General features: G+C 41.1%; 1 protein-coding gene across 3 annotated transcripts; it reads left to right on the forward strand.

Annotated features, from left to right (window-relative positions):
* Positions 1 to 945: 945 nt before the first annotated feature.
* On the forward strand, positions 946 to 3,320 carry LOC123996788 (CD83 antigen-like). 3 transcript variants are annotated; one of them, XM_046300486.1, is made up of 5 exons: positions 946 to 1,074; positions 1,166 to 1,302; positions 1,452 to 1,692; positions 1,858 to 1,958; positions 2,104 to 3,320. In XM_046300486.1, the coding sequence occupies exons 1-5, from the start codon at positions 1,047 to 1,049 to the stop codon at positions 2,254 to 2,256; spliced, it is 660 nt and encodes a 219-aa protein (XP_046156442.1). In that variant the 5' UTR covers positions 946 to 1,046; the 3' UTR covers positions 2,257 to 3,320. The 3 variants fall into 3 exon arrangements, with proteins under 3 accessions (XP_046156442.1, XP_046156443.1, XP_046156444.1); XM_046300487.1 differs by having other exon boundaries at positions 1,461 to 1,692; XM_046300488.1 differs by having other exon boundaries at positions 1,464 to 1,692.
* Positions 3,321 to 22,574: the final 19,254 nt, after the last annotated feature.

A 22,574-nucleotide genomic window follows, 5' to 3' on the forward strand; every position in this document is an offset into this window, starting at 1 on the left:
TGACACAGACAGCTATAATTACTCCAACGACCCACTCGACACGTTACGAATAAACCAAATCTAATTGAGGAAGTCTGATCGCGGAATTCACTGGGAATTCCCCCACCCCAAACATTCACTTTCAGGTAGCAAAAACCAGTCCAAAGGTTAATATAGTGTAGACCTATCTTAATATTTTTCCTATATTGTAATGTTGTATTTCTATCTATTTTAACACCTTCAACAGAAAGAAAATCATAGGCACGACACTAACGTTACGGCCATACATTACAAGCACTTGTGTAAAATTGCCTTCTACAAATCAGGATATGATGCAATGATGTAGAATAAAACTAATAAACTGCGAAATAAAGTATTGAGTTAACATTCTGAAATAACAACGACTCCCAGTAACTAAAATTCCGTTCTCTTAAATTTAACGCCAGATTCATTGAAAAAAATACCCAAACACATCTGGAGAATGAGCCAACGCATCGCCATCATATCTCCACTGACTCATGATGACAGAGCCGGCGCGCTCGTACATCCATGTGCGCATGTTAATTTTGTCCATCCACACCAGACTTGATCAGGACACGCACGTGGAAAACGCCTGAAACATTCATGCCAATTTAGCTACCTAATTTACCCTGGGATATAAACATTGGGTTGTTAATATATCTGAAATGCACAAGATCCTCTACTCTGACAATTACTCTACAGATGAAACGGTAAACCTAGTACATTTCTAAGAATCTATTATTTTTGGACTTTATATGGCGGTTGACAACCACCTTTAAGGTGCATTACCACCACCACCTGGCGGTGTGGACCTCAATCCATCTATCAATCACCCATGTGGGTATATTGTGTGTACATTTATTTTGCAAAGAGCTGTGGTGAGCATGTCTCATGTCTGCAGATTCGCAACCGGTCATGTGGGTGGAGGGAGTGCACACGCACTTCAGAATGTGACGCAGTCGGGGAAATCCCAGTTTAACTTCTCTTTCAGAAGTATATAAACACTCCTGTTCTAAATCGTCATTTCTTTACTGTGTACTACAATTATGCTTTTTCAACTCGTCTGCATATTAGGTATGTTGTCATTTTATTTTTAATAATGAATTTGATATTCCAATGAGGCAGGCTCACCTGAAATAATGATTTACCTTGTGTTTGTCTAAAGCTGCCTCTGTGCAAGGTGGCCTCACACAGGATAGGCCTACAGAAGAGGTGAAGTCAGTTTGTGGAGAGGACTCAATTCTGAAATGTAAAGCAATATGTAAGCCTGGGGTCCAATACCGGGCGGTGAGGTGGTACAAGGTAAGCTTTCTATTATTGTGATAGCACAAACTGTGTTATGAACCATCTGACCAAATTCTGTACAAGTGCAATATATGCCAAAAACATACAGCACTGGTCCCAGACCAGCTGTTAAGGGCATATAGTAACCTCAAACCCTCTTCTCCCAGCTGGGTGAGGAGCCCTCTAATAATAAGGAGACTGGTCTATTGATGAAGAGGCTATCATCACCTAAAAGCACCACCCAATGGTACGCCGGTCTGGAGCGTGAAATGGAACTTTTGGCTGATGATTCTTTCGATATCTTCCTGCCCAATGTAACAGCTGTTGATAGCGGGATGTACAAGTGTCTCCTGGCAGCACCTGTAGGAGAGCAGAACCAGGAGGGGCAGGTTCACCTCAGAGTGACAGGTACGTGTGTTCTACTCTCATTGTGTGCTTGTTTTGGTATATAGACCTACTGTATACTGTATGTGAGTGTTTTAAATTGGACCCAGAGAGAGTTCATCTATGCTGCTAAATTCTTTAAAAATGTTTCTTGTGATGCTCAAGGATTTGTGGATACTTGTTTTGTAGGTTGCCTTGAGTCCACAGACCAATCAGAAGAAAGGGATACCATTCTAGTTCTTTCCATTGTGGGGATTGTGGCGGCATTGCTGATATTCACCATCAGCTATGTGAGTTACAACACTGCCAGCTGTTCCTCTATTATTATTTTTAACAGATAAAAGAAACAAACATTTTATGGTGATGGTTTTCATGTATTTCATTTTCTTTGAAATGTTACAGTTATTGACTCAATAATCCTCATTCTTACCATAGGTCATCCTAAGGAATATGTTATTGCAAAGGAGTAAGAAGTATCCACAAGAACCACTTCTAGATGCACCCCTTGAGAAGAAAGATTTAATGTTGATTTACACTCTGGGGCCAAACTGGTCGAGACAGGGTTCCATAAAACATGTCTGTGTGTGAGAGCCTGTTCTGCTAGTTTGGGCTCATTGTATACTTGAACGTAAAGAGGAAATGCAGAGAAAGACTAGGGCACGTTTGAAGCTGAGCAACGAGTCTATCATGCTGACCACACCGCTTGCGTTGTGAGCGTGGCAAAATAAATGTACACATACCTGTTATTCAGCAATTTCATCCAAACTGCTCGCGCGCATCAACAGGCGCCTGCGTAGCCAGGTGCTAAAATAGACGCTTTATGCACTGCAAGTCCAGCTTCTCCCATCTCCTCATTGGTTTTTCAGAGCATATACCCACATGGGTGATTGAAAGATGAACTGCGATCCACACTCACTCCAGCCCAGTTGGTGTTGGTAATGCACCTTAAAGTTGGTTGTCAAACGCAATATAAAGTCAGAAGAAGACTGATGGAGGAGAGATTACTAGAAACAAACTAAGCTTACCCTTTTATCTCTGGATTAATTGTCAGAGTAGAGGACCTTGTTCATTTCAGGTAAACTAACAACCCAATACTTGTACTTTCCAGGAGAAGAGTTCACCTCTAGAGCAGATGGAGGCAGACAATCCTCTGGCTGGGACTATAGAACCAATATGTGTAGGCTTTTCAAAGTAATTAAACTGTAGCCTATACCCTTTCACTCAGGCAGCCAAACAGCAGTACAAAGTCAGGCTAGAACAGCATTTCTCCAGCAATGATTGCTCGTCTGCAGCATCCACTCGCCTGTGATGCGCAGGCAGCAGGGCCTGCTGAAGGGACCCACGATCTAACCTCAATAAGGAGCTTCAGGAAGGGGTGCAGGAATGGTCCGCGATGAGGGGTCATTCTGGAGGGTTGCTCCATGGCAACGTGGGGGTTAATCCCATTTACATTTGAGTCAACCCAGGAATTGAAGTCGACATTGACTTTGAACTGGGAAATGTGTAATTTTCCTCAAAGCAAAATGAAAGTGGGCTTTGGTGAAAAGTAATTGGCAGAAAATGAACTTGTATTGTTTTTTAAACATGATCAGCAATTCTGTGGATACATTGAAAATAAAGAAGCCTTGTAAATAATTTGGTAACTAACTGTATCTGATGTATGCTGTCTGAGGTGCTAAATGGCTTTTAACAAATCTCTACCTATTTCACAAGACACATTCTGTCATTTTTTATTTTAGTTATATACTGTACCTTGACTTTACAACATTGACAGGTGACGTAAATGACTAATGTGCCAATTTTGAGCCCGGATGATCACAATTATTGGGATGATCACAATTATATTTTTGGATAGCTGTTTTAATAGTTAAATACATAAATACATCTTTGCTAATAATCCTTTGAGTGACAAACAATTGTGTGAGGTCTCTGTCATCGTCAAACACATTACAAAGTAACATCAAACAGCATAAAATGGAAGCCAGGTTAAGCCATATGATCTAAACAACATTGAACACGTGAATCTTTTACAAACATTAAATTCCATGTAGTTAAAAAACATTTAATACTATAGAATAACTAAAATGTATTGCATCACAGGACAGATTGGACATGAGGAGTGCATGGATATGGGTCATATACAATAACTGACCTTTTTCATGACAATTGTCTGATCATAGCACTCAATACATTATTGCACAATAATAATAAGCTTGATATCAACATATTCAAGTAATCACTTGTCTCTAAGCTTATTGTCTGATCTAGGGGTAAGTGTAGCTTGTAACTTCAACAAGAAATTTATTTCTGTAACAATAACAAATTACAGAGTGGACACTATAAAAATACGTTGTTTTTTTGCCTCGTTGATTTTGACACTGGTCCCACAGGTACATTTCTCATTGGCACAAAATTATTAGGATTTCAATTGCCAGTTCATTTCATCCCTTCCAAGCCCAAGATGAACTGATGAACCTTGAGCGCTTCTGTTATTGCTCGGCATCTCTAACATCTACTGTAGCTAACTGTTATATTAACATTGTTTTTACCACAAATATGGATATATATATTATGGAAGAGAGAAAAGGCAATGTACAGTGTCATGACGTTGGCCTGGGGTTAGGTTTATGACAGTCATAAATACCTCTTCCCACCTTTTTCCTCTCTCTACCCTACTGATGTTACATTTGCAAAACCCTTGGTTAACGTAGAGATTCTGGGAACATCAGAAGGTGGGTGGAAATGAACTATATTCTCATAATCCGAACAATTGGTACTTAATGAATATGATGTCAGTTCGGTTGTCATCTGAGACATTCTCATCAATGATAAGATGACAAACTCTACAGTGGAAAGTCTACACAGAGTTATCGGATTCACATGGAATTGTTGTTCAATTTAAAATGTTTGAATATGAAATTATTTGTGATGGGATGAAATGTGATTTTAGCTTCTAAAATGTGAGATTTGGGTTTTCATAATTGATTGGGCTCTGCTCAATCAGTGGCCCGCCCCTGTGAAGGGACATGGGCTATAAAACTTTTCAAACACGCCCTCCTCTCCCTTCCTATATAAGCCCTTGATGGCAATATAACCTCCTGTTCCGAGGACGGTCCGATGTCAGAATGGTTCAGATAATAACTACAGAACAAAGCCAACATCAGCGTGAGCTTTGGTTGCAAATGGTATGAACTTTGAACTCTTATTCACTACAGAAGTGATACCTCCTAGCCGTTGAGTTAGCAACAGCCGCTGCAAACAAGGGTTAGGAAGGAACAGACAGAGTATCCCGTCTACCACACAACGACGTTACTACAACGTATTCGATTTACCAGCAGAGACATTCTTCAAAGGACAAAGGACTCGGTTGGGCAACACGGCCTTCCATCTACCACCAACCTACCGAAGCGCTGCTCAGAGTAAATATTTATTGCATTTTCCTTTTCCAAATGGCCGATAATTTAGATACTGTATTTATGATAGCACAGCTTCGCCCTTTGTTCCTCAGTCTTCCCGCTCTTTCACTCAAACCCAGCTCCTTTTCTTTTGTGTAACAAGCTGTCATATCTGCTCCGCCCGCTAGGGACATTTTCCTTTATGACGTAATTTGTAATCAAGTTATGATTGAATTATGTGTATGTGTAATTCTGTGTGATTTAGTTAGGTATTTAGTCAATAAATAATTAAACCCAATTTTGTATTGCTGATTCAACTTGTTAGGGTTCGTGCAGCTAACTAAGAATTTACCACTTTCAGATGAGACTGAATTAAGATGACGATTAATATTGACTGCTATTGATATAAAATATTACTAGGTCTTTAAAAGTTTATTCGGAAGATAACAGCTCTATAAATATTATTTTGTGGTGCCCGACTCTAGTTAATTACATTTACATGATTAGCTCAATCAGGTAATATTAATGACGGAGAAATTAAAAGAGAATGCAGGAAAGTGCATAACATTGAGTGCTTCACAGAACTACATCATTTTCATCAGTCTGCAAAGAAACTAAAAACCTACATGGTCTAAAAGCTGATTTATTTCCCTTTTGAGAGGTAGAGCAGCAGTCCCGAAAGAATTTACCACTTTCAGATGAGACTGAATTAATATAATAATAATAATAATAATATATGCCATTTAGCAGACGCTTTTATCAAAAGCGACTTACAGTCATGTGTGCATACATTCTACGTATGGGTGGTCCCGGGGATCGAACCCACTACCCTGGCGTTAGAAGCGCCATGCTCTACCAACTGAGCTACAGAAGGACGATTAATATTGACTGCTATCATTCAGTGTTCTTGAACCAGGAAAAAAAAAATTGAGAAAACAGAATTTGGGAAAATAGAACTTGGGGGAATAAATTCACCAAAAATGTTGTTGTTTTTTTGTCGTTGAATTTTTACCCCTTTTTCTCCCCGATTGTCGTAGTAGCTACTATCTTGTCTCATCGCTACAACTCCCGTATGGGCTCGGGAGAGACGAAGGTTGAAAGTCATGCGTCCTCCGATACACAACCCAACCTAGCCGCACTGCTTCTTAACACAGCGCGCATCCAACCCAGAAGCCAGCCGCACCAATGTGTCGGAGGAAACACCGTGCACCTGGCAACCTTGATCAGCGCACACATCCCCACCAACCAAGCCCTCCCTAACCCGGACGAGGCTAGGCCAGTTGTGCGTCGCCCAACGGACCTCCCAGTCGCGGCAGGTTACGACAGAGCCTGGGCGCGAACCCAGGGTCTCTGATGGCACAGCTGGCGCTGCAGTACAGCACCCTTAACCACTGTGCCACCCAGGAGGCCGTGTATTAGCCTTTTCACTCTGAAAATTACAATTTCTCATAGAGAAACAGCAGAATTAGGTGTTCTGAGTACATGTCAATGCTTAAATTACATCAGAAGATAATTTTTTTGTGTAATTCCCATTTAATTACGCATCTGGCCCTATAATTGTGCATACAGGAAGTGAGGAATGTACTATCTAATGTGCTGGTCTAGCAATGGTTCAGTCCTGCTGCTGCTCATTTCATGGTAAAGTTAGCAAATAACAAATAATACATACAAATGATATACTTACTCATGATATAGGCTAGTCTGCCAGGTAAGCCTACTTTGCAGTTAAAATGTGATTGAGAATGTTTTGGGGAAAGCATTTCTGTATCACATCCTCTGGCTACACACAGCATGATAGACAAACTCTCGCATCACATAGACAGGGGCTAAATTGCTGGAAGAAAATAGGCAGATATTGTATTCGGTTAAGTGGCGATTTTTAGCATGTACAGTTGAAGTCGGAAGTTTACATACACCTTAGCCAAATACATTTAAACTCAGTTTTATTTGACCATTCCTGACATTTAATCCTAGTAAAAAGTCCCTGTCTTGGGTCAAATGTTTTGGGTAGCCTTCCAAAAGATTCCCACAATACGTTGGGTGAATTTTGGCCCATTCCTCCTGACAGAGCTGGTGTAACTGAGTCAGGTTTGTTGGCCTCCTTGCTCACACACGCTTTTTCAGTTCTGCCAACAAATTTTCTATGGGATTGAGGTCAGGACATTGTGATGGCCACTCCAATACCTTTACTTTGTTGTCCTTAAGCCATTTTTGGAAGTATACTTGGGGTCATTGTCCATTTGTCCATGTGTCATTGTCCATGTGGCGAGAATCTGTCTCCTCACCACGCGCTCTCACCACTGGTGTCCCCCAGGGCTCTGTTCTTGGCCCTCTCCTATTCTCGCTATACACCAAGTCACTTGGCTCTGTCATAACCTCACATGGTCTCTCTTATCATTGCTATGCAGACGACACACAATTAATCTTCTCCTTTCCCCCTTCTGATGACCAGGTGGCGAATCGCATCTCTGCATGTCTGGCAGACATATCAGTGTGGATGACGGATCACCACCTCAAGCTGAACCTCGGCAAGACGGAGCTGCTCTTCCTCCCGGGGAAGGACTGCCCGTTCCATGATCTCGCCATCACGGTTGACAACTCCATTGTGTCCTCCTCCCAGAGCGCCAAGAACCTTGGCGTGATCCTGGACAACACCCTGTCGTTCTCAACTAACATCAAGGCGGTGGCCCGTTCCTGTAGGTTCATGCTCTACAACATCCGCAGAGTACGACCCTGCCTCACACAGGAAGTGGCGCAGGTCCTAATCCAGGCACTTGTCATCTCCCGTCTGGATTACTGCAACTCGCTGTTGGCTGGGCTCCCTGCCTGTGCCATTAAACCCCTTCAACTCATCCAGAACGCCGCAGCCCGTCTGGTGTTCAACCTTCCCAAGTTCTCTCACGTCACCCCGCTCCTCCGTTCTCTCCACTGGCTTCCAGTTGAAGCTCGCATCCGCTACAAGACCATGGTGCTTGCCTACGGAGCTGTGAGGGGAACGGCACCTCAGTACCTCCAGGCTCTGATCAGGCCCTACACCCAAACAAGGGCACTGCGTTCATCCACCTCTGGCCTGCTCGCCTCCCTACCACTGAGGAAGTACAGCTCCCGCTCAGCCCAGTCAAAACTGTTCGCTGCCCTGGCCCCCCAATGGTGGAACAAACTCCCTCACGACGCCAGGACAGCGGAGTCAATCACCACCTTCCGGAGACACCTGAAACCCCACCTCTTTAAGGAATACCTAGGATAGGTTAAGTAATCCCTCTCACCCCACCCCCCCCCTAAGTTTTAGATGCACTATTGTTAAGTGACTGTCCCACTGGATGTCATAAGGTGAATGCACCAATTTGTAAGTCGCTCTGGATAAGAGCGTCTGCTAAATGACTTAAATGTAATGTAATGTAAATGGAAGACCCATCTGCAACCAAGCTTGAACTTCCTGATGTCTTGAGATGTTGCTTCAATATATCCACATAATTTTCCTACTTCATGATGCCATCTATTTTGTGAATTGCACCAGTCCCTCCTACAGCAAAGAACCCCCACAACATGATGCTGTCACCCCCGTGCTTCACGGTTGGGATGGTGTTCTTTAGTCTCCCCCCTTTTCCCTCCAAACATAATGACGGTCATTATGGCCAAACAGTTCTATTTTGGTCTCATCAGACCAGAGGACATTTCTCCAAAAAGTTGGATCTCTCCTCATGTGCAGTTGAAACCCGTAGTCTGACTTTTTATGCTGGTTTTGGAGCAGTGGCTTCTTCCTTGCTGAGCGACCTTTCAGGTTATGTCGATATAGGACTCGTTTTACTGTGGATATAGACACTTTTGTACCTGTTTCCTCCAGAATCTTCACATGGTCCTTTGCTGTTGTTCTGGAATTGATTTACACTTTTTGCACCAAAGTACATTAATCTCTAGGAGACAGAACGCATCTCCTTCCTGAGCGGTATGATGGCTGCGTGGTCCCATGGTGTTTATACATGCGTACTATTGTTTGTACAGATGAACGTGGCGTTTGGAAAATGCTCCCAAGGATGAACCAGCTTTTTTTCTGAAGTCTTGGCTGATTTCTTATGGTTTTCCTATGATGTCAAGCAAAGAGGCACTGAGTTTGAAGGTAGGCCTTGAAATACATCCACAGGTACACCTCCAATTGACTCAAATGATGTCAATTAGCCTATCAGGTGCTCCTAAAGCTGTTTAAAGGCACAGTCAATTTAGTGTATGTAAACTTCTGACCCAATGGAATTGTGATACAGTAAATTTTAAGTGAAATAATCTGTCTGTAAACAATTGTTGGAAAAATTACTTATCTACTTTGTCATGTACAAAGTAGATGTCCTAACCGACTTGACAAAACTATAGTTTATTAACAAGACATTTGTGGAGTGGTTGAAAAACGAGTTTTAATGACTCCAACCTCAACTAACCTTCTTACTTCAACTGTAAATTAGTACTTTGTGAATAATGGCCAGTCTTCTGTCCTAGGGCGCGAGAGGGAATCGTGGTGTGGGAGAGTAGGAGCTTGTCACGTTGTACAATGAAAGGAGGCAAGCGCAGGAATATGACATCGTTTCTTTTTATTTCACTACCCAAAATAGAGTACGTCAGGAACATTACGGGGACAAAACAAACACGTATTATATAACACAGGGCTGTAACCCAAACCAAAGAACGAAATATAAACCTCTAATAAATACACAGGATGAGATCCGTAATAACAAGTGCACACTTACACGTAAGCCGAGACAACAGAGCACAGATCCTCACAAGACCAACGGACATGGAACAATAATCAACAAGGACAATGGGGAATGGAGGGCACATATATACACTTACTAATCAGGAGGAATGGGAACCACGTGTGCGTAGAGACAAGGCAGTCCGGGTTTGTTGGTAATGTTGCTTGAGCGTTTCGTGTGGGTGGACAGACACCCATGTGACATTGTTGACATTTAAACAAGGAAGGTAACAGATATGTTAGTAAAGTCCCCAAAAAGGTTTCAGTGTCATGTAAAACCACAGATGGTCATGCTGGTTTTAGTATTCTTTTTTTTTTAATGAGAAAAACTGTCAGAGATGTTATGGCATTCATTGACATTTAACTAAATTACTCTTTTTGAACAAAGATTCTCATTATAAAGTGTGTGTGTGTGTGTGTGTGTGTGTGTGTGTGTGTGTGTGTGTGTGTGTGTGTGTGTGTGTGTGTGTGTGTGTGTGTGTGTGTGTGTGTGTGTTTGCAGCAGTTTACCTATGTGTGTGTTTCATATTACAGGGGCCTCAAGGAGCGAGAGGAGATGCAGGAATTCCAGGGAAACCAGGACCTAAAGGCCTGCAGGCCCAGCCTGTGTGTATATGTCATTACTCCAACATTGTCATTACCACTACAATTATCATCATTGACTTTTGTGATTATACAATTGTTGATTTAATACGTTGTTTCTAGGGAGCCAAAGGGGAGACAGGACCTGATGGTGAGAAGGTAACCTTTTATTTACATTCCCCATCACACCGCTAAATTACCAGTCAATTTCTCACAGTTAAGCACGCACACACGCACACACGCACACACGCACACACACACACACACACACACACACACACACACACACACACACACACACACACACACACACACACACACACACACACACACACACACCAGTAAGTGAAAGTGGATGTGTATTGGTCATCTACTGTTTATGTTTGGGTCTTTCCTTTGTGACTGATGAGCTGTAATAAGCAGTCCTATCATTGCCATGGCATCTTACTGACTTATCTAATGTGCTGATTGTTCCTTCGTCAGGGTGGGGTTGGAAGAACTGGTGTGAAGGGAGAGAAAGGAGACACGGTAATCATTTGACAATGCCGAGGCTACGTCACTCTCACATCTACTTCCTGTTTCCATTGATGTAGTGGGACTGTTTTTCTTACCAAAAATGTTTCTGTTCCTCATTCCAAACAGGGAAGTTTTGGAGCACGTGGTGACAAAGGACAGGTTTCTACAATCCATTTTATAAAAGAGTTTTTTCACCCCAACTCATTTTATGTCATGTAAAAACCACAATACTGACACTTTATGCTGTTCCTAGATGACAGCAGATACAACAGCATATACTGTAGTGTTGAGTTCCTGTTATATCATAATATCCTAAGAGAACTGTTTTAATCAAGTACAAGTATTGATAATTCAATGATTTAATTAGGTAGAAGTATTGAGAATTAAATTATTTGATTTGGTACAAGTAGTGAGATTGAGTTTAAATCGTGACTTTTTGTGTTTAGTGACTGAACAATGTCCCCCCTTTGTCTGTCTCTCTCCTTCCTTCCCCTCATCTCTGAATGGCAGCAAGGGGAGAGAGGTACCATCGGCCCTGATGGCATTGTTGGACTAAGTGGAACCCCTGGCATCCCAGGCTCCAGAGGAGAGCCAGGTCCAGGTGGTGACCTGGGCTTCAAAGGTGGCTCTGGACCTAAAGGAGTGCCAGGTGCCCCTGTGCGTATCAGGAACCAACTCCAGTCTGCCTGAAGGAAGGGTTTCCCCCTTATTTTACATTGACCCATATAAAGCAAGAACATTTACTGAATGATTGATCGATTGATTACTTGCTTGGTTGATTGATTGCTCCAAGGGGACACAGGAGTGGATGGTCAGAAGGGGACAGAGGGTGAAAGAGGTACAGTGCCTTGCGAAAGTATTCGGCCCCCTTGAACTTTGCGACCTTTTGCCACATTTCAGGCTTCAAACAAAGATATAAAACTGTATTTTTTTGTGAAGAATCAACAACAAGTGGGACACAATCATGAAGTGGAACGACATTTATTGGATATTTCAAACTTTTTTAACAAATCAAAAACTGAAAAATTGGGCGTGCAAAATTATTCAGCCCCTTTACTTTCAGTGCAGCAAACTCTCTCCAGAAGTTCAGTGAGGATCTCTGAATGATCCAATGTTGACCTAAATGACTAATGATGATAAATACAATCCACTTGTGTATAATCAAGTCTCCGTATAAATGCACCTGCACTGTGATAGTGTCAGAGGTCCGTTAAAAGCGCAGAGATTATCATGAAGAACAAGGAACACACCAGGCAGGTCCGAGATACTGTTGTGAAGAGGTTTAAAGCCGGATTTGGATACAAAAAGATTTCCCAAGCTTTAAACATCCTAAGGAGCACTGTTCAAGCGATAATATTGAAATGGAAGGAGTAGCAGACCACTGCAAATCTACCAAGACCTGGCCGTCCCTCTAAACTTTCAGCTCATACAAGGAGAAGACTGATCAGAGATGCAGCCAAGAGGCCCATGATCACTCTGGATGAACTGCAGAGATCTACAGCTGAGGTGGGAGACTCTGTCCATAGGACAACAATCCGTCTTATATTGCACAAATCTGGCCTTTATGGAAGAGTGGCAAGAAGAAAGCCATTTTTTACAGATATCCATAAAAAGTGTCGTTTAAAGTTTGCCACAAGCCACCTAGGAGACACACCAAACATGTGGAAGAAGGTGCTCTGGTCAGATGAAACCAAAATGGGACTTTTTGGCAACAATGCAAAACGTTATGTTTGGCGTAAAAGCAACACACCATCCCCACTGTCAAACATGGTGGTGCCAGCATCATGGTTTGGGCCTGCTTTTCTTCAGCAGGGACAGGGAAGATGGTTAAAATTGATGGGAAGATGGATGGAGCCAAATACAGGACCATTCTGGAGGAAAACCTGATGGAGTCTGCAAAAGACCTGAGACTGGGACGGAGATTTGTCTTCCAACAAGACAATGATCCAAAACATAAAGCAAAATCTACAATGGAATGGTTAAAAAATAAACATATCCAGGTGTTAGAATGGCCAAGTCAAAGTCCAGACCTGAATCCAATCGAGAATCTGTGGAAAGAACTGAAAACTGCTGTTCACAAATGCTCTCCATCCAACCTCACTGAGCTCGAGCTGTTTTGCAAGGAGGAATGGAAAAACATTTCAGTCTCTCAATGTGCAAAACTGATAGAGACATACCCCAAGCGACTTACAGCTGTAATCGCAGCAAAAGGTGGCGCTACAAAGTATTAACTTAAGGGGGCTGAATAATTTTGCACGCCCAATTTCAGTTTTTGATTTGTTAAAAAAGTTTGAAATATCCAATAAATGTAGTTCCACTTCATGATTGTGTCCCACTTGTTGATTCTTCACAAAAAATACAGTTTTATCTTGATGTTTGAAGCCTGAAATGTGGCAAAAGGTCGCAAAGTTCAAGGGGCCGAATACTTTCGCAAGGCACTGTATGTAAATCCAACCAATAGACATAGTTGTTCCAAACTTGATTCCAGGTAAACTAACCCTGATGACTAAGGCTAATTCAAGTGAAAATTAGTGGAGCACCTTTTTAGTGGCATAGCTTCAGAGTTGAATTAGGCATGATCTCTGTTCTACTCCACAGGAATAAAAGGTCCAAAAGGAAAAGGAGGTGAGTCTGGTAAAAGACTGCCAGGACACGATGGGCATCAAGGCCTCAGAGGTAGGACAGTTTCCACTGGTGTGAAACTCTCAGGTCTACCGCAAAACTGCTTGTGTTAGAATTGTTGGAAAGTATCTGTAAATCACTTCCAGATTCACTTGACATTGCTCCATTCCCAGACCAAACCTCAATGTGTACAGCATTGATCTTTTTGAATTTCATTCCTAATTCAATTGCTGTATCGACTAGTATTGAAATGGAATTGATCTGAGCACTGTTCCACGGCACTCACCAGTGTTGGAACGGTTTGGTGAAACATGCTGGACTCCGCACAGAGAGATGAAACCAACCTTGACTGCATTCCATCTGAGCAAGGCTCTCAATGAACTCTGTTTAGGCATAATTTAAAACTTTTTTTGCTAGGCAAAAACAATACATTGTGATTTCTTTATGCAGAAACAAGAAAGAAAATAGTCTTCCTCCAAGCAAAACTATAAGGGGCTTGAGAAACTGGCAGGAGTCTCTGGCTACAAGTCAGGTTTTGTTTTTGATATGATCAACAATGCTGTGTATACATTGAAAATAAAGTGAAGTAAATCATTTTGTAAAGTATCACAAGCACATGTACTGTGTGTTCTGAAGTATCACGGTTTTAGATAAAATGGTCACAGACAACATTGATCAATATAAAGTTTTTTTTTTTTTTTACGTTTTCATATTCAAAATAACACATTGAAATCCAAATACTGTATAATAAATCTGGCAATGATTTGTAGGACAGCACAAAATGTCTGTCAATTAAATTAAATGAACTATATTCATAAATAACTCACATGAACAGGACGTTCAACTCTCATCACCTCTTAATTGATATTTTTGCCAATCTTCATTGAGAATCATCCCAACACATTACAAGACGGAAACATAGCCCTGTAAACTCAAGTATATCACACACGTGTTCTTAACATTTGTACTTTTGTTGGCAATCAGATCCCTGATACAAAAGCATCACAATGTTTGGAGACAATTCTTTTTAATGCATCACCACATCACAGGACAAAGTAGAAAATGAGCAGAGCATGAAAATGGGTGATTATCTCTCATCAAAAGCATGCTAAACATGATTGGTATAACTATGCTATGAAAGTACACATGAATGAACACAAGAAAATAAACCTTATTAAAATGTTTAACGCTGCTCGTGTTCAAAAGGGCTCCTCTTAGTGTGTAAAATGATGGTTGTCAGTTCATATAAAAGTGTTTGGTTTTATGGACTGGAAGGAGGTAAGAAGAATCATTACCAAGTGTTAAACACTACTGTACAGTACATCTCTCTGGTGAAATCAATCGAGTCACTCGTCTCTAAGCTTATTCTCTGATCTAGGGGTGAGTAGGTGTAGCTATATTTGTACCAATACAAAATGGTCCAAGGCAAAGTATTATTATTTTTTAAAAGGACACTACTTTAAAATATATATTCTTAATCTTGCAAAATATATTCCTTAATTTGATGGCACATAAAAACACACACAATTTGACATTGGTCCCAAGGCATAGTGAAGTACTGCCATTTTGTGACAACAAAATGGGCCATGGGAGAGATGATTGGCTTGTAACGGACAAGTTCACAGCTTGTTTTTCTAGCTAATTGTACATTCATACTTTGTCATTTGTGCTTTTTTTTAGAATGAATAGGTAATAAATAGCATAATAAATATATTTCATAAACAACACTGTCTACATGGCACAGCATGATGAGGCAGTGCAGATTATACTCTAGGTGGTCAGCAGCAAACATTTTCTGTTCTGTCAAAAAATAAACACTATGGCTTTCTTTCTTCCTCTCTTAGGTGAAACTACATGATGTAAACGTCACCCATCATACAGGTACACTTGGTTTAGTTAGCAGAGTACTGAGACAAAAAGGTAGAAAAGTGCGTAGAAGGTAGCAATGAGACTAAAACATGCAATTAGAGGCTGGACATGGCGGAAGAAGTCATATTCGTCCTTTAAAAAGCAAGGTCCTGAGTAGATAGATGTCTATAATACTATTTGCTTAACTTTGATGTTAGATGGTGTAGTGTGTCCCACCAACTACAAATGCCCAACTGTTCTTCATTGGCAGGATAAAGGATGTCATCTGGGTTCTTTGTTGGTTCTAGATTGTTGGTCCCCAATGCGAGAGCCCCTTCAGACCACATCTACAGTACAAATTGTATGATCATAGGGACCCCAAGGATCAGGAATGTCCAAAGTCCTAAAATATAAACAGAAGACTGTTAAGTAATAAGTTATTTTGTTTATTTAAAAATCTATCCTTGTAGTTAGAACATCAGGCATTTTCCTGTAACAGCGAAACTTGTTTTTGATAATAATAGAGCTCTGATATAAATTAGAATAAGTTAATGATTCTAAGCTTCAAAATAAATAAATCGTCCTCCCACATGATATTGTCCACTTTATATTCCACTGTGTTTTGTATTGTTGTTAAGTAGTTCCAAACAGAGTCTGGTCTCGAGACCACATACAGATGTAGGATCTTAATTTGAGCCAGTTTGCAACAGTAAACTAATCCTGCAGCAACAGGAAATGTGAATTATTATGTGGATTATAATTCATGGACATTTTTTGTAAGGGTTGATAAATTCTTCATTAGGGCAAATCAAATCTGGAAATAACTAACTTTAGAATACTTTTTAAACCTTGAATACACAAGTTTGAATGTCCTGCTGTGCAGGTACATTCTCAGCAACAAAGGAGTGATCAAATTAAGATCCTACATCTGTATTGAGAGTCTCGGTCTTGTCTCGGTGTCACATAAATTTTTACTTCGTCTTGATTCTGAGTGAAAAATTCTTGATAAATAATTATCAGCTCCCATTCGCCAGGCCAAATAACCACGCTCCTTTCATGACACATTAATATATTATTGTCTATTGAAACCTGGGCTTTCTACTTTACTCATAACACTAATGTCCTTCACATTCATAGAAATGTATCCTCAAATATTGTCGCGTTTGTCAGAAATTATTTGCTGGTAGGGAAGAGTATGGGACATTGTTTGAAAGTTGCATGCTCACTATTAGTAAGGGGAAACTGAGGGAAGCTGTAACATATTTTGTCCTTTCATCTATTATAGACCTGTTTGGTTTGTGATCATTTGTAAAGTGGCTCTATTTGCCGTCAGCCCATATTTTCTCACCATTCTGAATGCCTAAAGAATACATATCAACACAGAAATACTGGACATTGAGCTTTTATTATGGTGGAGATTTGACACAATTAATGGTCTTGAATTGGACTCGCATTTTTCTGGTCTTGGTATCGGACCCCTAACCCCCCTCCTGGTCTCGGTCTTGACTCTGATTCGATTTGTCTTGGTTTTGAATTGGTCTCTCTTTAGGTGGAATCAAACAACACTGGTTTGGAATGGCTCAGTTACTATTGCATCGTGTCCACCTGGCCGTGCTGCTGCTCCAGTTTCAACTGTTCTGCCCGCGGCTATGGAATCCTGACCTGTTCACCGGACGTGCTACCTGTCCCAGACCTGCTGTTTTCAACTCTCTAGAGACAGCAGGAGTGGTAGAGATACTCTTAATGATTGGCTATGAAAAACCAACTGACATTTACTCCCGAGGTGCTGACTTGCTGCACCCTCGACAACTACTGTGATTATTATTATTTGACCATGCTGGTCATTTATGAACATTTGAACATCTTGGCCATGTTCTGTTATAATCTCCACACGGCACACCTGGACACCCCTCATAGCCTGGCTCCTCTAGATTTCTTCCTAGGTTTTGGCCTTTCTAGAGAGTTTTTCCTAGCCACCGTGCTTCTACACCTGCATTGCTTGCTGCTTGGGGTTTTAGGCTGGGTTTCGGTCCAGCACTTTGAGATATCAGCTGATGTTGAAGGGCTATATAAATACATTTGATTTGTCAATGCAATTATGACATCATTTCACTTCCAAGGCAAAGCCCAGGCCTATAAAAGTGCAGGTCCAGCCACTCAGTGGGTATAACAATAAGAGGCCACTAAAGGGGAACCCAAGAGAAGATGACAGTGATGAGGTGGTAAGTCGTAAGGTGCGTACTGCGCGCCAGGCTGCCACCACGGCCGTGTCCAAACAGAGTCTCACGCCTACGGACTGGACATTCCAAATTACCATGGCAATTATGCATCATAATACTAGTATTAATGCAACCAGCAATCTGCGGTATCCAAGGTACAGTATCCTATCAACTGCGCCGGAGCACTTATAGTCTATGGAAGGCCTGTGTGGAAAATCTTCAACAGCATATCTCATGACCCATAGTCCTGTTTTTCCCAACTCTTAAACTAAGGCTCAAATCCTTTGAAATAATGGAGATCAAATAAAGCAAGGTACATCATTACGCATCACAAAATTCATTTTCTATTGTAGGCTACTGTTTAAACAGATATGGATAACATGGTTTAAGCCTGACGAAACATGTGCCAGGGAATATCGCACATCTCACTGACGTCTGTAATGGTCCAGAAAGCAAGTGCCTACAAAAACAGTAGCCTCCAACAAGTTGCTCTGGAGTTGAGAAGGTTGATAGGCTATTTGTTTTGCAGGAGGGGGGAATTGCATTTAATCAATATACTAATTTGCAATGATTTACCACCCTTAAGGGCAGGGTGCTGCTAGTATGTATTTTTTGATAACAGTGCCACTTATTTGTGCAATCAAAATGTAATCCATTATATAAAAAAATACTTTACCATAATGTGCGATATGATTGTTTGCAGTGTTAGTGGTTGTCATAGAGACAGCTGGTCTGCTTATCGCTGATGGAGCAAAAAGAGTGTCATGAGCAATATGATGACAACAACGCTTTATATGAACATCAATGGTATGTTGTGTTATACACCAATAACATCAGGAACAACCATACCTGAGAAGTGCAACCTGATCTCTTCATATACCCCATCCTGTGAAAGAGAAAGGTGGAAATATTTAGAAATGTTTAGTAGGTTGGCATTTGGTAGGTAGTAACAGAGAAGAGGAAGGTGAATTGTATGAGTTGACCTACCTTGGTGGTGCAACCAGTAGTTAATATGACATCGGCACAGTCACTGAGGAGGACTTTGCCAGAGAACACGTCCTTACATGGAAAACTGCATTCACCTTTGCCATTTTTGTAGTAGGCAATGGGCTGTAGCGAAGAAAATTATATTTCACGTCATGTCTCAATTGAAATGGCCCCTGCCCCTCTGCATATTGTTGATGATACTATCAATGGTAATGTGTAAAAAATTAAATAGTGCTAATAAAAATGTCTGACTTCACATTGTATCTACTTGTCATAACCACATTTACAGTACCAGTCAAAGGTTTGGACACACCTACTAATTCAAGGGTTTTTATTTCTACTATTTTCTACATTGTAGAATAATAGTGAAGACATTAAAACTATGAAATAACACATATGGAATCATGTAGTAACCAAAAACAAAAAAGTGTTAAACACTTTATATTAAACACTTTATATCTGAGATTCTTCAAAGTGCCACCCTTTGCCTCAACAGCTTTACACAGTCGTGGCACTCAACAAGCTTCACGAGGTAGTCACCTGGAATGCATTTCAATTACCAGGTGTGTCTGGTTAAAAGTTAATTTGTGGAATTTCTTTCCTTCTTAATGCATTTAAGCCAATCAGTTGTGTTGTGACAAGGTAGAGAAGTCCATATTATGGCAATAACCGCTTAAATAAGCAAAGAGAAACAACAGTTCATCATTACTTTAAGACATGCTGGTCAGTCAATACGGAAAATGTCAAGTTTCTTCATGTGCAGTCGCAAAAACCATGACTTATTTATCAAATAACTAATTAACTAGGAAGTCGGGGCACCAAGGGGGGAAATAACTTCTCTCATATATATTTATATATATAAAAATATCAAAAGACTTGTTCTTATTCTGTCGGTATCGATAGTCTTAAGAGTTTAACCACGTGGGATGGTTAAAAGATTCAGCAGTCTGGTCTCAAACTTTGGCCCTCTCGTTATTGAGAGAAACATGGTCTGCTGAGAAATTCTCAAGGTGGGGGTTTTATTCAGAAGATCATAAAAAGGCTGTCTCATGACACCAGGTCCTAACTGTGTTCATGGGGACATGCCAGTGACTTAAGTGAAACTTTACACAGAAATACAATTCTCTCACATTACATCTTTACATAGCACCCATTATTTCACAAATAGTTAAATCTTTCCTGATTCATCATGTACAACAATTAGATGTAAGCTTCATAGCTGAGGCTATTGTATAGACAGCGTTATGGTAATGTGGCTGTATTGTCTCCCATGAGTTTCACAAAATTGTACCAAACAGGCCAGTTCTTAGCTGGATTCTTCACGGATCTTTTATACCTTCTCCAGAACATAAATGTTGTTCGGACATCAAGTTCTGTAAGGTGGAAGAAATTCCTTTGTTCTCTCTATATACTGTGGCCATGAGGAGATAAATTCCTGGAGGAGTTTACGACCTCTCTGACCACAGCAGCCTGGGTGTAGGAGACAGGGGGGTAGGGGGATGGTGGATAGAAAAGGGCTGGTGCAGAGGGAGGGGGGTAGTGCTCGCTGTACCCAAAGAGGGCAACATCATGACAACTATGATGAAACTGGCTCTCATGAGGACTGCCACAGGAAAGGAAGACCCAGAGTTACCTCTGCTGCAGAGGATAAATTATTTCGAGTTAACTGCACCTCAGATTGCAGCCCAAATAAATGCTTCAGAGTTCAAGTCACAGAGTGAAGGAAAAGCAGCCAACAAGTGCTCAGCATATGTGGGAAGTCCTTCAATACTGTTGGAAAAGCATTCCAGGTGAAGCTGGTTGAGAGAATGCCAAGAGTGTGCAAAGCTGTCAAGGAAAAGGGTGGCTAATTGAAGAATCTAAAATATATTTTGACACTTTTTTTACTACATGATTGCATTTGTGTTATTTCATAGTTTTTATGTCTTTACTATTATTCGACAATGTAGAAAATAGTCAAAATAAAACCCTTGTGAGTAGGTGTCCAAACTTTTGACTGGTGCTGTATAATAGATGACCTTTTTGACAATGGTCCAGCTCTGATCACATTGGGGATCCACTGCTCCAAATGGTGCTTCAAGTGTGTTTGTACCCTCTTGACATGTGTAGGCAATTTTCTTCTCCACTACAGGGGCTGTGAACACAGCAACTGAAAAGTGAATAAATAAAGACATGAGGCGGATTGGGAATCCACTTTACACCAAGAAAGGATGTCAACCTAGATCCACTGTATTATGCAGCATACTAGGCAAAGTGTCAGTTTAAATGGTCCAGTGCAGTGAAAAACATGATTCACCTGTGTTTTATATGTATTTCCATACTATGAGGTTGGAATAATACTGTGAAATTGTGAAAATTATGTTAATGCCCTTTTAATGTTTGAAAATACAGACTGAAATTGGTGGGATGGCGTTTTGGCCTGGCTGGTGACATCTAGGCAGTAAATTAATGACTAGACCATTAAGAAAGAGAGTTCCAAACCTCTCTGCCAATAACAGCTAGTTTTCCACTCCCAACCTAGGCTCAAATACCAGTTGCATATCAGCACACGGGTACACACGGCAAAGTGACGTTTTTCCAATGAAATTCACGCAAGTGGGGAAAAGTGGGGTATGGAAGCAATCTTTCCCCATTTAAAGCTGCCATGCCTGATTTCAAGCAATATAACTGGATTATAGCTCCCATCCAAATGTTGTGTATTATACATACTCAGTTAATTAGGTACACCACCCGGTTCGCTTCTACAGACAGCACGTGGCCGTGGCTTGCTGTATAAAGCAGGCAGACAGGCATTCAGTTACTGTTTGATTGAATGTTAAAATGGGCAAAACAATTGACCTAAGCGCTGAGGAGTTAAAAAATAAATAATGCATAATTGTTTTGTTTTTGCTCAATCTGATTGGGTGGGCCTGGCAGGGACTGGCTCCTCAGTGGGTGGGCCTGTGTCCACCCAGGCCCACCCACGCCTGTACTGGTGTGGGGAATGATTTCCTGGCACACATTAGGTTCCTTGATACCAATTGAGAAACAATTGAACACCATGCCCTGAATAATTCAGGCTGTTCTGGAGTCAAAGAGGGGTCTGACCCGGTTCTAGATGGGTGTACTAATAAGCTGGTCACTGAGTGTACACAGTATTCATGTCATTGTCATCAGTCAACTCTACTACACTCAAATGTTACTTCCACCATTGAATTCTAGCAATGGCTAACTATCCTACCAGTCTGTCTTAAAGGTCAACTGCCCCTTAAAACCAACTTCTGTGGTTTTAAACAGCCTATGTGGCATTGATAGGACTCAGAAACATTCATTCGTGTCAAAGTTGAAAGATGACAGATAATTTGTGTCATTTAGTCTCGTCCAACAAAAGTTTTGTAAGTGAGTTTGTCACCACTTACTCAAGGGTTGGGTATAGATTATGGTCATGTCCACTTTCCCAGTGCACACTCACGAGAGAAGCAGCTGTACTGATTGCACTCCATTAGCTGTGCACACTATCCAATCATAGCAGCCAGAACCTCCAGACAGTGAGGCAGACCTGCCCATTACACAGCACCTCAGACTTGTTTACATAAGACAACACATGGCCAATGTTATGCTGAAATAACTCTTTGCCCTAAGCCCTTTATGGAGTGGCGTTTGCTGATGTGTTTGATAGTATCAATCACTTGAGTCTGCCACTTTATTGGGCAAAATTAGAATTGACATGTTCAGAGCGCACTTGTATCCCAAGTGCAACTTGTCAATATTCCAAAACCCATTTGCAAGCATCTTGTGTGTCCCCCGAGACCTGTTTTGTAACATGATTTCCTATGAAACACTGCCAGACAGACTTACACTCTGGTAAGAGTGAGAAATGTGTAAATAAAACAGCACCGAAGCACACACGTCGCCACTAGCTAGTGACTTGATAAGCTTACTGTGTGCCTGCTAGCTACTACTTGCTAGCTTAATTGACAAACACAGAGTTGTAGCTAGCTAGCAAGTGATTTTGTG

The sequence above is a fragment of the Oncorhynchus gorbuscha genome, linkage group LG15 (assembly GCF_021184085.1).
Source record: "Oncorhynchus gorbuscha isolate QuinsamMale2020 ecotype Even-year linkage group LG15, OgorEven_v1.0, whole genome shotgun sequence".
In the NCBI taxonomy this organism is placed as follows: domain Eukaryota; kingdom Metazoa; phylum Chordata; class Actinopteri; order Salmoniformes; family Salmonidae; genus Oncorhynchus; species Oncorhynchus gorbuscha.